The 22026-nt window shown below is 44.9% G+C and overlaps 1 protein-coding gene across 1 annotated transcript in view; it reads right to left on the bottom strand.

Moving 5' to 3' along the window:
- LOC143026192 (potassium channel subfamily K member 13-like) overlaps nucleotides 1-16838 on the bottom strand; it is a 199106-nt gene extending 182268 nt beyond the window's left edge. Inside the window, exon 1 of the mRNA XM_076186207.1 lies at nucleotides 16139-16838. Within this exon, the coding sequence (XP_076042322.1) occupies nucleotides 16139-16619 (481 nt within the window). The 5' untranslated portion in view covers nucleotides 16620-16838. The remainder of the gene's footprint in view (nucleotides 1-16138) is intronic.
- Nucleotides 16839-22026: the final 5188 nt, after the last annotated feature.

Below are 22026 nucleotides of genomic sequence, written 5' to 3'. Positions count from 1 at the left end.
GAGAGGACAGAAGTCCAAAGAAGGAGGGAGGAAAGAGGAGGGAGTAGTGGAGGAGGAAGGAGGGAGGAGAGAGGAGAGGAGGAGGAAGGAGGAAGATGGAACGTTGCATGATCAAGTGAGAGAGAGAGTAGGAAAGAGGAAGAGGGTAAAGAAGAGGTGTAGTAGAGAAGTGGTATGGATAAGGAGAGAAGGGGGAAGAAGAAGGAGAAGAAGGAGAAGGAGAAGGAGAAGAAGGAGAACAAGAAGATGAAGAAGAAGAAGGAGAACAAGAAGAAGAAGAAGAAGGAGAAGAAAAAATAGTAGGAGAAGGAGGAAGGAGGATATGAAGGAAGAGGGCAGTGGATAAAATAGTCCAAAGTAGGGGAAGAGAAGGGAGGAAGAAGAGAAACGATGGAAGGAGACAGTAATAGGAGGATGAAGGAGGGGGAAGGGGGCCAAAGAAAATATAATATAGAGCAGGAGGAGGAAGAGGAGGAGAAGAAAAAGGAGGAGATGGAAAATGAGAATTAAGAAGAGGAAGATGAGGAGGAGGCAGAGGGTAAAGGTCTTAGACAATGTAACGTAGAGGAGCCAAGAAAAGGAAGAGGGAAAGAGGAGGAAGGGAGGTGGAGGTGGGTGGGAGGATGAGAATCGTAAAGAATATATTAAAAAAAGAGAAGGTGTAGGAAGAGAGGGAAAAGAGAGAAAGAGAAGGAGAAAATACAGTGAATGTAATGTAGAGGAATGGGAAGAGAGAATGGGAAGAAAAGAGAAATACTGAAAAGAGGCGTGGGAGGGAGAGAAGACAAATGTGGAAGAAAAAGAGAAAGAGAGAAAGAGGAGGAGGAGAAAAGGTAGAGAAGAAGAACCAGGATGATGGAGAGGGTTAGGAAAAGAGAGGAGGAAGAGGAAATGGAAAAAAGAGAAGAAAAAAGAAGAGGGGCATAGTAAATATAATATAGATGGTTAGGAAGAGAGGAGGCAGGGGAGGAGGAGGAGGTGGAAAAGAAAGTAAAAGAGAATCGGAGATTGAAAAGTAAGATTTGGGCAGTGAAGGGACAAAGTTTAAGGCGTAGAAATGGCGAAGAAAACATTTTTGTTCCGAGTGAAAAAGGAAAAAAAAAAAAATTGAAGACTGGAGAAAGATATTTGTGGAGGAGGAGTGGGAGGAGGAAGATGTGGAGGAGGAGGAAGAGGAGGAGGAGGAGGAGGAGGAGGGAGAGAGGAGCGGGGAGAGTTTGTTCTGCTTTGTCTTACACAAAGTCGAATGGAGGACTTTTGGTTTAGAGGCTTGTGGAGGGAAGGGAGGACATGGAGGGATAAAGAGCCGGAGGAGGGACGTAAGGGAACGTCAGATGGTAATGGAAGAAGGAGTCAGGAAGAAGATACGAGTAAAAATATTTTGTATGAAAATATAAGGTTATTCGATTTGTATGCTTGTATTGAAAATTATCATGACCACTCCTTGACTTTGTGTATGTAACTATAATTTTGTGTAATCTTACATATTTCCTCGACTTCAGTGTTTTAGAGTGCAGTGTTTATATATAGAAACATAGTAGAAAGCTGACCAAACAACATTGTTTAGTAGAAATAGTTATTTTAACAAGCAATTCTACAGGTTACCAAAAGCCAAATAGTTTAGTTTTGCTTCGTTTACCTGGCATTTTTTTTACTATAAAAATAAATTAATGAATTTATGACATCATAAAGGGAAACTTGTATAGAAAAGAAGACTATGAATACATAATAAAGATCTTGTTACTTGAGCATAATACTCATAACTAGATCATGAGTGTGAATCTTACGTTCTAAAAATTTTACTCAATCCATGAAAAAGTCGCCGCGAGATTGTCTACAAAGACAGAAGCGCTGGTCCTTAAGGTCCTTAACAACACCAACAAAGAAGGTATATGAATTATCTATGTTCTTTGGGGTTGTAGGAGGGTAGGTAATTGTACAAGGTTCGAACTGGGCAGAGCTGGTTGATAATATCAATATTATTTCGTATGTCGACAGCTGGGGGCTGGCCGAGCGGCTTAGAGCGTCGTTACTTGCGGCGAAGGTCGAGGGGATGGCGGTTTGAACCCTGCCACCGGCGAAGTTAAACCAAGAGCATGGTTAATTAAATTCCACTCTACAAAGTTCTCCGTGAGGGGCATTGTCCTAGCCTCCCGATAGGGGGAGGTTTGGGACGTTCAACCAAATCAAATCAAATCATGTCAACAGCCTAGGTTGTTAGAGAATCGACAATTGATGAAGTTGGTCAATAGTTGTGTGTTGTTTGAGTCATAGTAAACAGGGAGGTCATATGACGTTACACTCATTCAGGATGTTTTCATGGGCCTAAACTGATCGGTAAAACTGTCCTATAATAATGGGGAAATGTCGTAAAATAAGCCACTGGTACATCTGGGCAAAATCATCTTTCTCTCGAATCTACCTTAAACCGGTAATTGTTTTCATGACATATGCACATCGTTACCTAGCTAAAGTTAAGAAATTTATAATACACAAGACCCACCAAAAGACAAATAAATAAATAGGCCAAAGCTCACACTTTGTAAACTTTGTATATAAAGTAACGAACATAGAATATTTTTGTGGTTATGATTTTTTTTTTAAACAGAACAACCGTTAACTAGAAAATTCTCACTGAAACAAGACTTCAGAACTTTCATAGTATTGGCTGTAGGGTAAGCGTTAAGGAGGAGGTGGGAGGGAACTTCCTCTACGCCATCAGAACACGCGAAGATCTCCTTCAAGAAAAGGATATTGCCTGTGAAAAGACGAGAACTCCTTGAGGAGAGGAAGGCGAAATAAACCTCCACGATCATATCCGCGAGCAGGAAACCGTGAATTTCTCGAACCAAGCCATCGAAGGAACGTCATCGTCAGCGACGCTATGACGTCAAGACGCTCGACTCGCTCCCCCTTCCTCCGCCTTCTCGTCGACTGACGACGAACCGGGACGCCAGTCAACCGCCTGGTGGTCCTGACTGTCCCGTTTTGAATCCCATACTGAGAAGGAGATGACCCACATGACCTCGCCACCAAGGAGATGACCCCACGTGACCTCGCCACACACACACGCACGCACGCACGCACACACACACACACACACACACACACACACACACACACACACACACACACACGCACACACACACACACACATATATATATATATATATATATATATATATATATATATATATATATATATATATATATATATAATATATATATATATATATACTAACGTAGGCTATATCCACTTCCCTACCAAGACAGTACCCCTGAGAATGAGTAAAATGACCTGGCGGCAACCAGAATAAAATAAAACGTATCATCAGTTATGGAAGAACTTAATCGAAATCAGTTATAGCCCACGGAGGCGAACAAAATCCCATGGCGGAGGCCAGACGAAAAGGAAAAAGGTCCCTTTCTGTACGGACGGGGTAAGACCCACTTCGTACCATCGTTCTAAGGCAAGATGGCTCTTGATCCTTGGCCTCAAGTACGCGTGTATATTTCAAGTGATTGTGAATAATCAGAAAACATGAAGTCCCAATCAAGGCTACGACCTTTGAGCCCTGGTTTTGTTCTTTTTATTTTTTTGAGTTTTTTCTCCGACGACCAAGATAATATTCATTCTTGAATAAGTCATCATCTTAAGATGAATATGTAATTGGTCACATTGGTGTTACGTTAAGATGGGGTTTAAGCTCGTAAATTAAGCTTTCAAAATTCACAGAACGTCCTCTCGTACTTCCTACAAGCATTTTTATATGTTAAGAAGACACAGCTGTTCTATTAAAATGAGGTTCATGCCTGTGTTAAGCTTCGAAATACTGAAGAATTTGTCTTCTCATACTTGCCATGAGCGTTTTTGTGTCAAGAAGACATAACTGTTTCATTAAGATTAGGTCAAACGCGTAACTGTTCCAGGGTTTAGCCATATATTAAGCTTCCAAATCCTGCAGGATTCGTGTTCTTATATACACCATAAACGTTCTTGGGTGCCAAGAAGACAAAGCTGTTCCATTAAAAAGGGATTTAAAAAGGGATTTAATCACGTAGTTGTTCCAGGGTTTAACCATATATTAAGCTTCCAAATCCTGCAGGATTCGTGTTCTTATATACACCATAAACATTCTTGAATGCCAAGAAGACAAGGCTGTTCCATTAAAAAGGGATTTAATCACGTAGCTGTTCCAAGGTTTAAGCACATATTAAGCTTCTAAATCCTACAGGATTCATCTTTCCATACCACATTAAGTTTCTAAATCCTACAGGATTCATCTTCCCATACCACATTAAGTTTCTAAATCCTACAGGATTTATCTTCCCATACCACATTAAGTTTCTAAATCCTACAGGATTCATCTTCCCATACCACATTAAGTTTCTAAATCCTACAGGATTCATCTTTTCATACCCATCATAAGCGTTCTTGTGTGTGAAGAGGTACCACCCAGTGACCTTCACTGGGTGATTCAGAGCCTCTGGGAGGAACTTGTCAGCCTCGCTAACGAGTGAGAGTTATCCGTAATTAAGGACATCAAGAAGTTGACTCGCTTCAAGGAACTTATTCTCGGAAAAGTACGGTGGAATTGTCCACGCCCTCATGGGGGCAAGGCTTGTCTATACTTAGACGGATTTAGATACAGAAAAATGCTTCACTTTATTGATTTATCTATTTGGTTTAACGTCACAAACTGACACTTTCAGAGGACCTTGTAGCGTGGAATTTAATAAACCATGCCCTTGGTTCAACTCGTTGGCGCTAGGATTTGAACCGCCATGACCTCGGCTATATAATTGTTTTAATAATGTTCGGGCGAAAGATACATTACATGATTTGTACTTCAACCCTTAAATTAGAAGGGCAGTTTTCTTAATTTGAATAAAAGACTCTTGAGCAGTCTTATTGGTGAAGCCCGTGTCTCCTCTTGCGTAAACAGCATCACATAGTCTAAGGAGTTGACGTACTCTCATACAAGTAGAAAACTTCCTCGATGATGAAATCATCAAATTCTTTAGGCTGAAGTATTCAAATCATCAGCATAAAGTCGCCACCCTATAGTAGGAGCTATGAATCACATTATCGAATTGCTGAGCTTATTTGAAAAATTGAAATCCAAATATATAAACAGCATCACATAATCGAAGTTGTACTTTCATAGAAAAACTAATTTCCTAGATGATAAAGCCATCAGCTTCTCTAGGCTAAAAGATTCCTTTCATCTGAATAAACTCGCCATGTCATATCCAGCGTAGGGTTTATGAATCACATTATCAAATCGCTGAGTTTAATTGAAGATTTCCGCCATTCGTATGTTTGTATACAAATTAAATCAACAAACGGGGGAAATCTACGGCAGTGTACCGCCAATGTTGACAAGAATGACCCGAAGCAGTGTGACATTGATCGACAGCTTTCGTTCAAGAATGATACGACTGACAATTATTTGTCCCCATTTCTTCTCCTGCACTTCCTTTGGAAAGTTCAGATACTTTTAATCTGAAAATATATGCATCGCCTACGCGATATACTTTTTTTTTCTTCCTCTTACACAACCTCCAGTTGGTGAACCAGATGTTGAATTCATGCTTGGTATGGATATGACGAGCTGGTGGTTGTTGGTGGTGGCAGTGGTTATGCTGATGACTTCGGTGATGACGAAGATCATGATGATGATGATACAGATGATGATCATGATCGTGATAATGGTGGTGTTATCTTAGAGACTTAGAGTGTCATATTAGTCGTATCCAGAATATTTGTACTGTTAGAAGTATTGGTTCATATGGAGACTGAGATTTTTAATGATGCCTGAACACATAGGGCAAAGATGACGTATTAACATGCCTCTGTGGCGCATTGCTTTTGACCTCGTTTCACAATGCGTGGGGACGGGTACTTATCCAGTGGATACCTACGACTATCACTTATCCTGGCCATCCTAATAACAAAGGTCAAAGGTGACGGCTTTGGTCGCAGTAAAGCGTCTCCTGGCATAAGATCTGCACAAGTATTTCAAGGCTTACCCCAGTGGAGAGCTTCATATTCTTTTTCCTTCCTTGCATTAAACGATATCATTTAGCTGTGCGCTACCCTCGGCTCTGGAGCAATTATTCATCCCACTATTTCCACATTCTAAAACTCTTCATACTGCATACCGCATACCAACGCACACCAACGCTAAATCACCCCCCTTCTCCATCCCCCCACCCGACGCCACCACTAGTCTAGCCCCTCAACGTTCTTCCCTCCCCCCCCCCCCCACATGAGAAGAAGATTCTCAAACCTTGGGGCGTTAGACCCCGGTGGGGAGGTGGGGGCGGAAGCAAATATCTTCACAAATGTAGTATGACTAACGATTCTATTCAGCGTTGAAGTGGCCCCTATGAGGCTAAAGAAGAACAGCAGTACATAAGTATACGAGTATATGGAATGCATGAAGAACTAGGCTGAGGAACCTATGTTCTATAGTAAACAATGCCGTCTGGAGTCAAGAAGAGCTAAATCTTCGAGGTCATCCATAGAGCGATCGTAACCCTTGAATAAAATCGTCTGACGCCAGCAAAACCAAAATAATTGAAATTTCCAACGTCGTGACACTGGGCCATAAAGGTTTAAGAATGTGGCACGTTTTATTGATTTTCTTCCTGTTGATGCCAGACACAGAGGGCGAGGGACATTGAGACCTGCCGTTCAGGTCTGGTGCTCATTTCTAGATCTAGAGCAATGTTTCCCAACCTTTTTCCAGGCGACTCCAATATGATCCTCATGATATGATCGCGACCACACTAATTTATTGTAAGGTTATAAGATACAAAGTTAGCATCATTGAATTTTATTATAGCAATATGAATTTAAAGATTTAGCAAAACTTGGTGACCCCAGGAAAAACGCTTAGCGGAAAAACGCTTGGCGATACCCCAGGTTTTGTAAAACTGTGATCTAAAGACTGAAGAATGTATGTGGGTCTTGTTGAAGCTAACTCCAGGAGATTTCATTCAGATGAGAGGCGCCTCTAGTGCTCGTTTTGTTCGTTATCTCAAACACGTCTTTTGTTCAACTCAGCCGTAAACTTGGAGCCAAGAGCCGCATCGTTCCTGTTCTTATAAGCGCCTGACGGCTTCAGTCACCTGAAGAATGGACCTTGAAATATTTCGTTCTGACCAACGGCAGAGGACATTATCCAGCTGGTCCGTGGACGGAGGCTGAATAGTGTGTAGATTTTATTATAGTCGCCAGCTGGCGATTTTGATCATCCGAAAGAGAACCTACGAACTCGAAGGCCCACGGTTCCTCGAGATCTCTTGGACCCCCGAAGACTCCGAAGACTCTTTTTGCTCAAGCTCGTCCAAAAGCTGAACAGAGTTTTTTTACCTTAGCAAGACTCGGATCACTGAAGTAAATTTTGTCTGTGTGTCAAAGGGGATTCTTCCCGAAGAACTCCCTAAATGGTAAATGGAAATATGCATCACTGTAGCTTTTGCATACCACTTAGCAAGACTTAGTAAGTTATACCTCAGCAAGACTCGAATCATCGAAGTAAGTTTTATCTGTGTGCTAGAAGGGATGCCTCCTGAAGACTTCCCAAGATAAGGGGTATAAATATATACCACTATGAATCATACATACCACTCTACGTCATTCCATGCCACAGCTACTGAGCCTAAACCCAAGGACCTACAATAGGTGCTTGATTGCGTTGGTCCCACGAAATGGACGTCGGAAACAATCATCTCCCCACTGCTCATCTTCAGACCCCATCAACGCCTTCACCTACATCTGGAGGTGCAGCCTTGAGAGGCTGGCACTCGATCCCCGGGCCGGGCACACGATCCATGTCCGTCAACTTGGAATTTTTTTCTTCAACTTTCTCACATAAGGAGGGCTGACAATTGGCGATATTTTCCTTCCTTCTGTTAAACGTAGAAACAGTCTCTAATACAACCGGAGACTGATCTCAACAGCCCAACTTTTTTTTTCCCCAGAGGGCCCGAGGACCATTGCCGTCCGCCGTGGGGCCGCGGGTAGAGTAATTTAACTTACCTCAGCTTTGAATTCCGTTCTTCCCGGATGACGCTTTACTTTATTTTATTACGATTTTATTCAGCAACACGAGACCCACGTGGCGAACATACCACAGTATTTAGTCCCATACCACTCAGCTTCTATTCCTTTCCTTTAAAATCCCCAAAACCAATACATTTGATTCTATAATACTCTTGAGCCTAATATTGCACAATATTGGCACCGGACGTGCGTCAAATGACGTCACGTCACGTCACAACAAACACTGTCACTTCACTCCGTATGTCACCATTCGTACGTCACTGTTCAATTCGTTACCACCTCGCTACGTCATCGTCCTTCTCGGCTTGGTGCCTCGTGTCATTACGTCATCACTCACAGTGTCACGCCACAAGGAATCCTTGTCCCTCGTCACCTCACGCTCCCAGCACATGCCACCTCCTCCCCCTTCCCCTTCCCCTCCTCCCCTTCCCCTCCTCCCCCTCCCCTTCCTCCCCCTCCCCTTCCTCCCCCTTCCCCTCCTCCCCCCTCCCCTCCTCCCCCCTCCCCTCCTCCCCCTTCCCCTCCTCCCCCTTCCCCTCCTCCCCCTTCTCCTTTCCTCCACCTTCCCTTTCCTTCCTCCAATTCCCCCTCCTCCCCTTTTCCCCTCCTCCACCTTTCTCCTCCTCCCTTGCCCCTCCTCCCCTTCCCTCACCTCCCCCTTCCCCACCTCCCCCTTCCCCCTTATCCCTTTCATCCCTTTCCCCTCCTCCCTCTTTCCCCGCCTCCCCCTTTCCCCACCTCCCCCCCAACACTTCCCCCCTCCTCCCTTCACCCACCTTTGGCCCTCCACATCCATCCTCCTCCTCCTCCTTCCTCCTCCTCGTCTTCTTCCTTCACCATCCTTTACCACGTTCCTACACGGAAAGCGACAGATCTTCTTGAAGATAATTTTCTTCAAGTTTCTGTCTCCTGAAGAGCGATTTCCTACATTCCTTCTGGCTCCCTTTTACCATTCCCTCCTCCCTCCTCTTTTCTTCTTCCGTTCCCCTTATTCCTCCCACCTTTCCTTTATTCCTACTTCTCTCTCTCTCTCTCTCTCTCTCTCTCTCTCTCTCTCTCTCTCTCTCTCTCTCTCTCTCTCTCTCTCTCTCTCTCTCTCTCTCTCTCTCTCTCTCTCTCTCACTCTTCTCTGCATGTCTACAACTTCCTCTTTTTCCTTTCTCCTCTTCCTCCTCTAACCTTTTCTCTTTCCTCCCTCCCCATCACATCTGTTTTTGCCTATTTTCTCCCTCGTTCCTCCCACCCCCCACCCTCTCCCTCGTACATATTCCCCATTTCCACCTCCCGTCTCCTCTTGTATAATGTTATTGTTTCTTTCTAACCTTTCCCACTATTCTCGTACATTCCCCTCTCCCTCTGAATTCTTTCTCCATTGTTTCCCTTCCGCCCACGAAGACTCGTGTCTCTCACCCATTTCCCTTCAATCTCACTTCCCTCTTTCCTTCCTACTTACCTTTCTTTTCCCTTCGCATCGGCCTTTCCTTTCCTTTCCTTGATTATTTCAGTGATTTATTCTCCCCTGTTCTTCTTACCTTATCCGCCTCTTTTATGTTTCTCCTTTGTATTTCTTTCTATCCCATTCTTCTGTTTGTTTGTTTTCGTTTTGCTTATTATTTACATCATTTGTTAAAGATATTTCTGTATCCAGGATTTGAGTTGGTTTAATTACATTTCATCTCACTCCCTCTCACTCCTCTTCCACCTTCTCTTCTTCTTCTATTTTTTTTTTTTTCTTTGCTCTCCAAAATATTTTCAGTTTGATCGCATTTTATATCTTGCTGCATTTGTCGAAATGGAATTGTTACCCCATCGGAGAAAATGTGTTCCGGAACATTCTTTGACCTAACATACACATGCACACACGGTTGGTACAGTTCCCGGCTGCCACTACGGAGGTCCGGGCTCGAATCCCGCGCAGGGCTGAAATAATTTCAGTATCGCTGCGATGTGGGTTGTTACTCCAACTCTCGTGGGCGGGGAGTTGGGTGTATGTGTGTGCGTGTAAGGTCACAGCATTACCCGTAGATTGGTCATATACGAGCTCTGAGCTCTCTTCCGGGAGAGAAATAGCTGTCGATCACGAGTCCAACACGTGATCCAAGGACCATTGGTAATCACACACAGACACCCATACCCACAGCCACACACACGCACATATATACATATTATATATATAATATATATATATATATAATATATATATATATACGTATAGACATACATATACGTACGTTTGCGTGTGTGTGTGTGTGTGTGTGTGTGCGTGTGTGTGTGTGTGTGTGTGTGTGTGTGTGTGTGTGTGTGTGTGTGTGTGTGTGTGTGTGTGTGTGTGTGTGTGTGTGTGTGTGTGTGTGTGTGTGTGTGTGTGTGTGTGTGTGTGTGTGTGTGTGTGTGTGTGTGTGTGTGTGTGTGTGTGCGTGGGTATATGTGCGTTGATATTTGTATATATGTATATATCTAAGGAGCGTCTATTTGCAATCTTCTCCCGCAGCGATCTCTTTTTTTGCCTCGATCTCAGCTGACAGACGTCGCTTTTTCGTCCCTTCGCCGCCTCGATGTCTGACTACCTCGCGTCGTCGACTACGTTGTTCATCTGTTTAGGGGTGACATTATGTAAAGTATATTGTTTCGTTACATATACATGTTTGATTTTTAAGTGTTATGTGTTTTAATTATCAGGTGATAACAGTGAGTTTTTAAGTGATATGTATTTTAATTATTAAGTGATGACGGTGATTTTTTTTTAGCGGTATGTATTTTAGTTATTAGGTGATAAAGATGTGAAATGCTCACTTATCATGGGAATAGACATTTAACAAGTGACAAATGTCCCAGAAGACGATGTCCTAAACCACATTATTCCTATTACGAGGCCCAATTGCATTTTTGAATATCTGCGTTTCCTCATATTCTCTTCCCTACATTTCTCCAATTTTTCTCTACCTCACCCTTTCCTTCTTTCTACCTTTCCAATTCTCTCCGTCTGTCCCTGTATTTGTCTTAGGCTGCAATAGATGCGGAACTTTTTTTTTTTGCCATGTTTTCTAGAAAGTCCACTGTCCTAGGAAAGTGGTCCTGGGTTTGTCTAGTTTGCATGCACGCACTTCCGTTTGATCCGGATTCTTCCATTACGTGATTGACTCGCTCATATGCAACGACGAATAGCTAGAGGAGATTACGAATATGATAGGGTCGGCCATATCCTGATGCTAGATTGACCTCGCGTCTCGCAAATGGGAGGGAAGGAAGAGAAGGTTCTATGCAGGCCATGTGGTGCACTGACGTATAAAAGAATCTTATTACATGTCGGCTTTATACAGCACTGGCGTATAAGAGAATCTTATTACATGTTGGCTTTATATAGCTGAGAAATGAGCTCCACGGTAAAGGAGTAGTTCAGTTAAGAAGTTTGAAATTGGCGAAGCCTTTTGCGATTTCCTTTTGGCTTGCGTCAGCCAAATATATGACCATTATGGTGTAAGAAAAGAGAGAGAGAGAGAGAGAGAGTGAGAGAGAGAGAGAGAGAGAGAGAGAGAGAGAGAGAGAGAGAGAGAGAGAGAAAGAGAGAGAGGGAGATTGATCTCACGTAACTAAGATGGTGACCTTTATCCTGAACAGAGAGGGATTCGATCGGGACCCTTTGAGGCAGGAATTCCAGGTCTGATCTTAGAAAACTAAATCTTCCTCCTCTCGATCTGGAAGAAGTTTCCTCGTCTGGGACGCCTCGTCAGTCCTCCGGAAGGAAACGTCGGGCGTGAGGGCGAGGAGGAGTGACACTTTTAATGGCCAATGCCTACGAGTGCCACTTTTAATGGCCAGTGCCAAGGAGTACCACTTTTAATGGCCAATGCCAGCGAGTGCCACTTTTAATGGCCAATGCCAGCGAGTGCCACTTTTAATGGCCAATACCTACGAATGCCACTTTTAATGGTCAATGCCTACGGGTGACACTTTTAATGACCAATGCCAGCGAGTGCCACTTTTAATGGCCAATACCTACGAATGCCACTTTTAATGATCAATGCCTACGAGTGCCACTTTTAATGGCCAATGCCTACGAGTGCCACTTTTAATGGTCAATGCCTACGAGTGCCACTTTTAATGGCCAATGCCTACGAGTGCCACTTTTAATGGCCAGCGCCAACGAGTGACAGACTCTTCCAGTCCGATGGGGTCTCTCGAACTCAATGAAATCATCTTTCTGATCTTAGAAAGAGGTGAGGAGCCTGCACCTGGAGGTACTGAGTAGCTGCGGCCGAAGCCATCACCTTTCCCCTTTACGCTTTGGGGACTGTTGGGGCAAGTAACAGTCACTGCTAGTAACCGGAGAGGAGTGCGGGATTCGAACCCAGAACTAAGTGAGTGGGAGACCAGCACACTTCCGATGTCTTGTCTGGTCCTAGATATAATGAAATTTCTTAAAGAAGACGCCATGTTAGAAGGATTTTTTTTTTTTTTTTTTTTTTTTTTTTTTTTTGCGTTGAACCCGGGCCCACGCAGTTACAGGCCAAGACCGATTCCCAACGCGCAGAAGTACTTGTTTTTCTTAGCCATTATCATTGATCTGCAAGCCCTAAGTAATAACTTTTTCATGACTTCTTCGTGTTCTTCATGAACAAGAACACATTACCTCGCCCCTCACTGTGATCTTGCTTAATCTTCAGGTGACATCGTATATATTTCGTGAGTTGGTCTTCATGAACAAGAACTAATCTACCCGCCCTTCACTCTCATTGATGTGCAAGTCCTGATTATCAAAGTTTTCATGAATTATTTGTGTTCTTCATGAACAAAAACACATTACCTCCCCCCGTCACTGTCAACCTGCATAACTTTCAAATGATATCGTATAGATTTCATGTGTTCTTCGTGTTCTTCATGAACAAGCGCACATCGCCTCACCCCTCACTGTCAACTTGTATAACTTTCAAGTAGTATCGCATCTCTAGCTGTCAGTATCTCATTTTTGTGATACAAATTTAAGTTGAATCCAGTGAAACTTTACCGGTGATTTATAGAACAGATTATAGAAATATAGAGGAAATGAAGGGCCATTTAACACATATAATACTAAGACATTTCTAACTCCAGTTCTTAGAATATCTCTAGGATATTCGCCTGAGACCAATTTCTAGATTCTTCATATTAAGCGGTCTAGAAATAACGATATTTTTCTACCAAATATTACACCACTGATTCAAATCTAAGTGCAAAATCTATCGACTCGTACGTGATTTCAAAGCGTTTATAACTTAGGAATAAAATATTACGCCACCCCCTCCCGTTACATAATACCCCGTTACGTCACTGTAACGACATAGTTACCTAACCTTTCTATCTTTCTGTTTACCTAGCTTTCATTGCATTCAGGCCGAGATGGGTGAAGTGATGGGATGGGGGGGAGGGGGAGGGAGATGGGTAGAGGGAGGGGGAGGGAGAGGGGTAGAGGGAGGGGGAGGGGTAGAGGAAGGAAGAGGGATGGAGGAAGGGGAAGGGAGAGGAGAGGGAGGGAGAGGGGTAGAGGAAGGGGGAGGGGTAGAGGAAGGAAGAGGGATGGAGGAAGGGGTAGAGGTAGGGGGAGGGGGAGGGGGAGCATGAGGGGGAGGGCGAGGGGTAGAGGTAGAGGGAGGGTGAGGGAGAGGGAGGGGGAGGGGGAGCCTGGGGGGGGAGCCTGGAGCAACAAGGGCGACAAAGGAGTACCCAAGCATGGAGAAGGAAGAGAGTTTTTGGTTTACAATGACTTCTCTTTTTCACTCCACTTCTTGAGGGAAAAGAGAAAAGAGAGAGAAAGAGAGGCCCTGATGACTTTGGGGTGCTCTCGACCTTACACTGGGGTCTGGGTAAAGAGAGAAGAAGACTGAAAAGAGAGAGAGAGGGAGAGATGCAGAGAGACAGAGAGAGAGAGAGAGAGGGGGGGGTAGAGAGAGAAAAAGAGAGAGAGAGGGGGAAAGGATATAAAGAGAGAAGGAAGGGAAGAGAGATGGAGAGAGGGAGGGGGAGAAGAGAAAGAGAGAGAGGAGAGAGAGAGAGAAAAAGAGAGAGAGGGGGAAAAGGATATAAAGAAAGAGGAAAGGGAGGAGAGAGAGAGAGAGGGAGAGAAAAGAAAGAGAGAGGGGAGAGAGAGAGAGAGAGGGAGGGGGAGAGAAGGGGAGAGAGAGGGAAGGGGGAGAGAGGGAGAGATGTAGACAGAGGTAGAAGTGATGCTGTTTTTAGCCTTTGGAGATAGGTGGAGGGGGAGAGGATCCTCTTCCACGTCTTTCGAGAATGACCACCTCGAGTATACGCCCTCATTGTTGATCCCTCTACTTGGGGGGGGAGGGGGTTGAAATCAATCACAGGGGGAACTAGGAACTGATGCACACAAAAATCACATTGATATATGTATCATCGATTACCCAGTTGTGCATATTTGACTTTTTTCATGCTATTTTATTTTTCTAGGGTGTTCTTATTTCTTCTACAAACAATATTGTCAATTTGTTTCAGTCCTAAGGAATCAAGAGAATAAATCTTCAAGCAGTACACTTCACTTTCTTTTGTCCTTCTAATAACAATTTAGGGGTGCTGGACTGCTTAGATATGGCAACAGGGGGTACTATGGTCGGAAAAGTTTAGGAAACGCTGATCTAGTGAAAGGGGTCAGCAATGATATCCTGGTGATGAATAAAATCGCCTGGAAGCAGCCAGACATAAATGTATTTTTCAGGAATATAAAAAACGATAGCGTCACTACCTCCGTTACATAATACCCCGTGACGTCACTGTTACGTCACAGGTTGAGGGGCTGTGACGGAGAGGAAGAATAGAATAACTTTGGAGCGGTCGGAATGAAAAGAAAAATGCCGAAACAGGCAAATCATGAATGAACGAATGAACGTTAGTCCCTTTGCTATAACGGTGAGCTTCATCGGTTTCGTTCAGTATCAGTAGGTTTCGCTCAGTTGAGGGTCAGATTTTTTTTATATCTTTTTTTTATTCGATGTCAATGGAGTTGGATTTGAATCCTTGACTGGGTTATATTTGTTTGTGTATAGATGTAACCTGTAGGGATCAAAGCTCTTTGTATGATTTCAGGTACACAGCCTCAAAAGAACTTAATTGCTGAACTTAGCTGTTTATGGGGTGCATATCCTTGTTGGTTAATTACAAAAAGAAAAATATCTTCATGCGATAATTTCCACAACGAATGATCCAGACATTGGAGTAAATGATAAGCATTTATGTAGAGGGTAGAGTACAATTGCTAACACTTGTAACTAATCCGGTGATTGCGATATTCAATGTTTGAATGTATTGTAATAGCATAAATAGATTGACCTAAGCGCGCACTATGCGTTATAGTGATAAATCAAAGGACTTTACATCAGGTGTTATACAAAGGCATATACGTCACGTGATGAAGAAATGTACGTGATATCGAGGTTTAATGTCACATGACAAAGGAATAGTCGTCATGTAGAGAAAAAAAGGACTGCAAAACAAAGGCCATTGGACTTACGGGTGTGAATAAAGGACATCATACCACGTGGTAAAATATGATTGTAATACATGGTACACAAAGGTCAAAATACCACTTTACAAAGGTCGTAGTGTCAAATGGTTACAAAGGACTCAGTGCTACGACGGAAAGTCTCGGTCTTACGACGGAAAGTCTCGGTCTTACGACGGAAAGTCTCGGTCTTACGACTGGAAAGTCTCGGTCTTACGACGGAAAGTCTCAGTCTTACGACGGAAAGTCTCGGTCTTACGACGGAAAGTCTCGGTCTTACGACGGAAAGTCTCGGTCTTACGACGGAAAGTCTCGGTCTTACGACGGAAAGCCTCGGTCTTACGACGGAAAGCCTCGGTCTTACGACGGAAAGCCTCGGTCTTACGACGGAAAGCCTCGGTCTTACGACGGAAAGCCTCGGTCTTACGACGGAAAGTCTCGGTCTTACGACGGAAAGTCTCGGTCTTACGACTGAAAGTCTCGGTATTACGACGGAAAGTCTCGGTCTTACGACGGAGAGACTCTGCGTTACAACATATAGTCTAGTGAGAAAATAAAAAAAAAGTAATACTTACCGATGGTGGACACAACTGTGTAGACGAAGTAGAAGGAGCCAGCGTAGTCCCAGCGACGCCTCCCCGAGGTGAGCCCCGCTCCGGAGGCATTGCCCCAGAGGAACAGGAGCTGGTGGAGGGAATCGTGGTCCAGACTAAGAGTGCTCCCGTTCCGAAGTTTCGCCTCGACCTCGTCATACTTCTCATGGAACTCCCTCAGAGCGTCCTGCTCGTTCTGTCCCTCGAAGGCCTGGAAGATGAGAGCGCCGAAGACCATATAGAGGATAAGGACAACCGCCAGCAGGAGGAACCTGGCATTGTCCTCCTTGAAGGCCACGAAGGAGCAGCAACGGGACGCAATGCTTCTGGTTGGGATGCCGTGCTTCCCCAGAGGTCTGATGCTCGGTGGCACGACGCTTCCGGGCGCTCTTCTGGAGGAGACTGGACGAGGGAGCGAGCAGCAGCAGCAGCAGGGACACCCTAAGGGAGACCCTGGTTCCATCCATCCACTCCCACTGCTCGCCAGGCTCTCGCGTCCCTGGGGACTCGTCGTGTCGCCATTACCCACGGGGGAGGAACCACGGGGACCTCCCCCTCCACCACCACTACCACCACCACCACCACCGGGTTCAGGTTCCCTCGGAGGCACTTTGACCGGATGGTGTTCTTCTACAATCCAGACCGACGAAGTTCCCTCGGGGGCTCTGTTGGCCCCCAGGGACCAGGCCTGAGATTCTCTCCTACTACCACGATCGCCTCCTCCTCCTCCTCCTCCTCCTCCTCCTCCTCTTCCTCCTTCTCCACCTCCTCCTCCTCTCCCCTCCCCCCGTTCCCCTCCCTCCTCCCCGTCGCCGTCGTCCTCTCTCCCGGACGCCAGCTGAATGGTTGCGTGTATGGCGGCCCCGAGAGGACCCTCGGACACGCCCACCGCGCGCACGAGGGCCTCAATACCGCCCCCCGATTCCCAGGCCTCCGTGGCGCCGTGAGGGGCAGTCGTCACCTCCTGAAGGCGGGGCAGCGCATGGCCCTGCCCGACGCCGCCGCCCACTCTGAGGACTTCGGCGACTTCCGCTGCTGCTGCTACAGCGACACGTCCACCGACACTTTAGGTCAGTCAGAGTCTTCGGTGCCATCGTGGTAAGCGCATCCTGATGGGTGCCTGCCGCAACGGTACCTGATCGGGACGCGTGTGGGGTGCCCGCTGTCGAGGCCTGCGGCGAATGATTGGAGTACCCGCTATCACTCACTTGCGCACCCGCAGGGGCATGCCTGGGTACCCGGTCTACGCGTGGAAGACCCTCGACTTCTTCAGGAAGACGATGGTTGACGGAGGGCTAGGCAAGACGTTCTGTCGTCCCATGATGCCCCAACACCTGAGATTAGAAAAAGAAGAAAAGAACTTAAGTCTATAGGTCATATACATAATTATTATAATAAAAATAATGATGATGATGATAATAATAATAATAATAATAATAATTAATAATAAATAATAAATAATGATAGTAATAATACATACATACATCATACATATACCAAGGCTTCTTCCCCCTTCCAAGGGTGGTAGCCAAAAAGGGGAAGGCATAAAAACACTCCCACCCATTTCATCCCTAAATACACTCCACACCCCTCCCACCCTTCCTCTCATCTGAGCACCTCCTGGATAATAGTAATAATAATAATAATAATAATGACGATGATGATGATGATAATGATAATAAATGATAATGATATCAATAACATACAAAAAAATAATAAAAGATACACATCTACTGTGACCTAGTTTGTCTAGGAATGCAACCTACATCCATCTCAAGCTACCCGGTTATTTCCAAGCTCTGTATTGCTTGACCAATTCCCCTCTGGCGGAGGTCATCTGTCGTATTTTCCAGCTCACGCAGTCTTATTTCCCAGCTCACGAAGTATCTCTCCTTCTCCCTGTTAAATCAACCACTGAATTAAGAAACGATTAACTTGTCCATAAATCATTGTTCATGGTCAGAGGTAAGCCCGGTGGCCGAATAAAATAATTTAGTGCTTACCAGAATAAAAACTGAAATGTGCTGGGCTGGATTATATGACGTCAGCTTGAATAGAATATATAAAGTCTGTCATAACAGTGACGAAGTTAACTAAGGTAGTCTTTATCATTTCAGCAATCTTGCGTCCAGGTGCCTTAAATCAGTTGTCGAAAGCCAAAACAAAATATGTAAGGTACATCATTTAAGGGAAGAGGTTCAGCAATGTGTGTGTATGTGTGTGTGATTCCCCATGGTCTTGGATCACGTTTTGGACTCGTGATCGACAGTTATTAACCTCCGGATGAGAGCTCAAAGCTCGTATGACCGATCTGTGGGTAATGCTGTGACCTTACACGCACACACCCACCCAACCTCCCGCCCACGAGAGTTGGAGTAACAACCCACAGCTCAGCAATACTGAAATTATTTCAGCCCTGGGCGGGATTCGAACCTGATGCCGTAGTGGAAGGCGAAAACTCTAACCACTGCGCCACGAGGTGTGTGTGTGTGTGTGTGTGTGTGTGTGTGTGTGTGTGTGTGTGTGTGTGTGTGTGTGTGTGTGTGTGTGTGTGTGTGTGTGTGTGTGTGTGTGTTTCACCTTGCTCTTTGGATCACGTGTTGGACTCGTGATCGACAGCTATTTCCCTCCCGGAAGAGAACTCAGAGCTCGTATGACAGACCTATGGGTAATACTTTGACCTTAAACGCACACACACACACACCCAACTCCCCACCCACGACAGTTGGAGTAACGATTCGAAGCTCAGCGATACTGAAATTATTTTCAGCCCTGGGCAGGATTCGAACCCGGACCGCCGTAGTGACAATCTCGGACTCTACCAACCGCGCCACCGAGAGTGAGTGTGTGTGTGTGTGTGTGTGTGTGTGTGTGTGTGTGTGTGTGTGTGTGTGTGTGTGTGTGTGTGTGTGTGTGTGTGTGTGTGTGTGTGTGTGTGTGTGTCTGTGTATCATTTAACTGTCACATGTTGATTCTCCTGCTGGTCCCGCAACATCCATTTGATCTCTCGCCTCTCGACGCCGCCCGTCACGCCGAAATGTGTAAAAGTCTTACATGAAGGATCAACTCCGATCTCCAAAACCTCTTCTTCCCAGACAAGTCTAGAGATATCATGAAGAACTTCTCCATTTTCTCCTCTCCCTTATATGAAATTGGCAGTTGCTGATAAGTCTATGGAAATAAACACCAAATATGAGAACTGAGTCTATGTTGGCGCAACGTGTCGCGTGATGAGCCTGTGACAAGCGGAACATTGTAGGCTCCATCCCCATATTTGGTGGGTTTTTTTTTTCAACAATCATGAAACTTGGGGAGTTTTCGTCAAATGCGTTTTTCAAAATTCATTCGTAGTAAACAACTCACAACTAAAAGTAAATAAATAAATAAATAAATAAAATCAATAACTAAAAGTGTAGTCAACAATCCTGATTACTTTTAAAGTAGATACATGTGCCACATTTAGCAAAACGACGGAATATAGACTACTAAATCTTACACATGTTTTTCTAAGATTACTCTGAAGAAAATATAGAAAATTCTATAATTTTTTCACGCAACCTTTAGCTGCCCTTTGAGCTCAGCCATTGCTCTCCTGTACTGGATGTATATGCCACATGTGACGAAGAGTTAACTAGGCGCCTACCTCGATCAGGATAGTTATTAGTTAGTTAATTGTTGAGTTATCGTTGACAGTTAACTATTGAGAATTTCAGACGTGTAAAAAGATTATACAGTTATTTGTCTTTAAAAGTGAAAAAAGTAAGTTCCTGATTTAAGCTAAGTTGAAACATGGGAATAGAATTTCAGATAATTAAAGAGTCAACCAAGCCATCCTATACAATAGTCAATCCAGTATGGCCATCATCCAGCCTTCAGCATTGAAACCAGAGGTCGCCATTGTTCTAAGTGAGTCTACAGTGGTGAAGTCCAGGTCCACACTGAGGCATGAGGCAGCTGGCAGTGTTGAATGCAGGAACCTAATGTCCACACTGTCTATCAGGACTGTCACAATGTCAGTATAGACTCAGCCGTGTAAACACTCACAGTGTGACAGTTGCCCACTGCCTCATGCAGCGCTGCACGACGCTCATTGTAGACCCTGCTTAAATGCGGTGACGAGAATATTACGCCAGGAGGCGCTGAGTAGCTGCGGCCGAAGCCGTCGTCTTTGCCCTAAAGCCGGGTCCTCACTTGTTGCATTTCCACGTATCGTATCATCTTTGCGTACCACCTAGTGATACGATACGGTGCAACAGGGTAGTGTACCCACTTGTTGCGTATCCGCCTGCTGTATACGGATACGCAACAAGTGGGTACAATACCCCTTTGCACCGTATCGTATCACTAGGTGGTACGCAAAGATGATACGATACATAGAAATGCAACAAGTGTGGACCCAGCTCAAGATGCACTTGGACCGTTGGGGCAGGAAACAGTCACTGCTGTAAATTGGAGATTGGAGAGAAGTGCGGGATTCGAGCCCACAGCTAAGGAAATGCGAGACATGTACGCTTCTAGTATATGTATAGCACCCAGGTTATGGTTTCAATACTACAGAAGAAATACAACAAAGATGAAATCGATAGGCCTATAGTATCTTTTTTCCATTACCACCCTTTCCTTCTGCTTCATCTAAAATAATGTAGGAGAAGAAGAAGAAGAAGAAGAAGATGAGGATGATGAGTATGATGAGGAGGAGGAAGAAGATGATGAAGAAGATGAAGATGAAGAAGATGAAGATGAAGAAGATGAAGAAGATGAAGATGATGAAGATGATGAAGATGATGAAGATGATGAAGATGATGAAGAGATGAAGATGATGAAGAAGATGAAGAAGATGAAGAAGATGATGAAGATGAAGAAGATGAAGAAGATGATGAGGATGAAGAAGATGATGAGGATGAAGAAGATGATGAGGATGAAGAAGATGATGAGGATGAAGAAGATGATGAGGATGAAGAAGATGATGAGGATGAAGAAGATGATGAGGATGAAGAAGATGATGAGGATGAAGAAGAAGAAGAAGAAGAAGAAAAAAAAGAAAGAAGAAATAATCCAATGGACCTATACCTCCCTCCTTCTTGTTATATCCTTCCCCTCTGAACCTATATTACTCTCCATATTCCGATCCAACTCCTGAGATCCTATTAGTGCAGTGCCCGACCATATTGAATTTCCTTCTCAATTCCAGACGGCTGCCACCGCCGCCGCCGTCACCGCCGCTCGAAGGAGGAAGAAAAGAGAACGACGCCTAGACTCGTTTTTGTGCTAGACTTCGGAACTTGACTAATTAAGCGTTTGACTAAGTTGTTGATAAGCCGAGACTGTTAGGACATAGTCGAACACGAGGATGATAATGACCCAAGCTCAAGGGTTAAGGAGATCGTTTGTTCCTCCCCTCTCCCTCTTCCCCTCTACCTCCTCTCCTCTCCTTCCTCTCCTCTCCTTCCTCTTCTCTCCCTCTTCCCCTCTCCCTCTTCCCCTCTCCCTCTTCCCCTCTCCCTCTTCCCCTCTCCCTCTTCCCCTCTCCCTCTTCCCCTCTCCCTCTTCCCCTCTACCTCTTCCCCTCTCCCTCTTCCCCTCTACCTCCTCTCCTCTCCTTCCTCTCCCTCCCCTCCTCTCCCCTCCCTCCTCTCTTCTCCCTCCTCTCTTCTCCCTCCTCTCTTCTTCCCCCCTCTTCTTCCCCATCTCTTCTTCTCCCTCTCTTCTCCCTCCTCCCCTCTCCCTCCTTTCCTCTCCCCCAAACCCTCTCCCTCCTCTCTTCTCCTTCCTCCTCTCTCCCTCCTCTCCTCTCGCTCCTCTCCTCTCGCTCCTCTCCTCTCGCTCCTCTCCTCTCGCTCCTCTCCTCTCGCTCCTCTCCTCTCGCTCCT

This window comes from Oratosquilla oratoria, chromosome 6 (assembly GCF_046742065.1).
Source record: "Oratosquilla oratoria isolate Oo_2021 chromosome 6, ASM4674206v1, whole genome shotgun sequence".
Taxonomy (NCBI): Eukaryota; Metazoa; Arthropoda; class Malacostraca; order Stomatopoda; family Squillidae; genus Oratosquilla; species Oratosquilla oratoria.
Note: the sequence above shows the minus strand (reverse complement) of the source record. Positions and strands in the feature narration are given on the sequence as shown.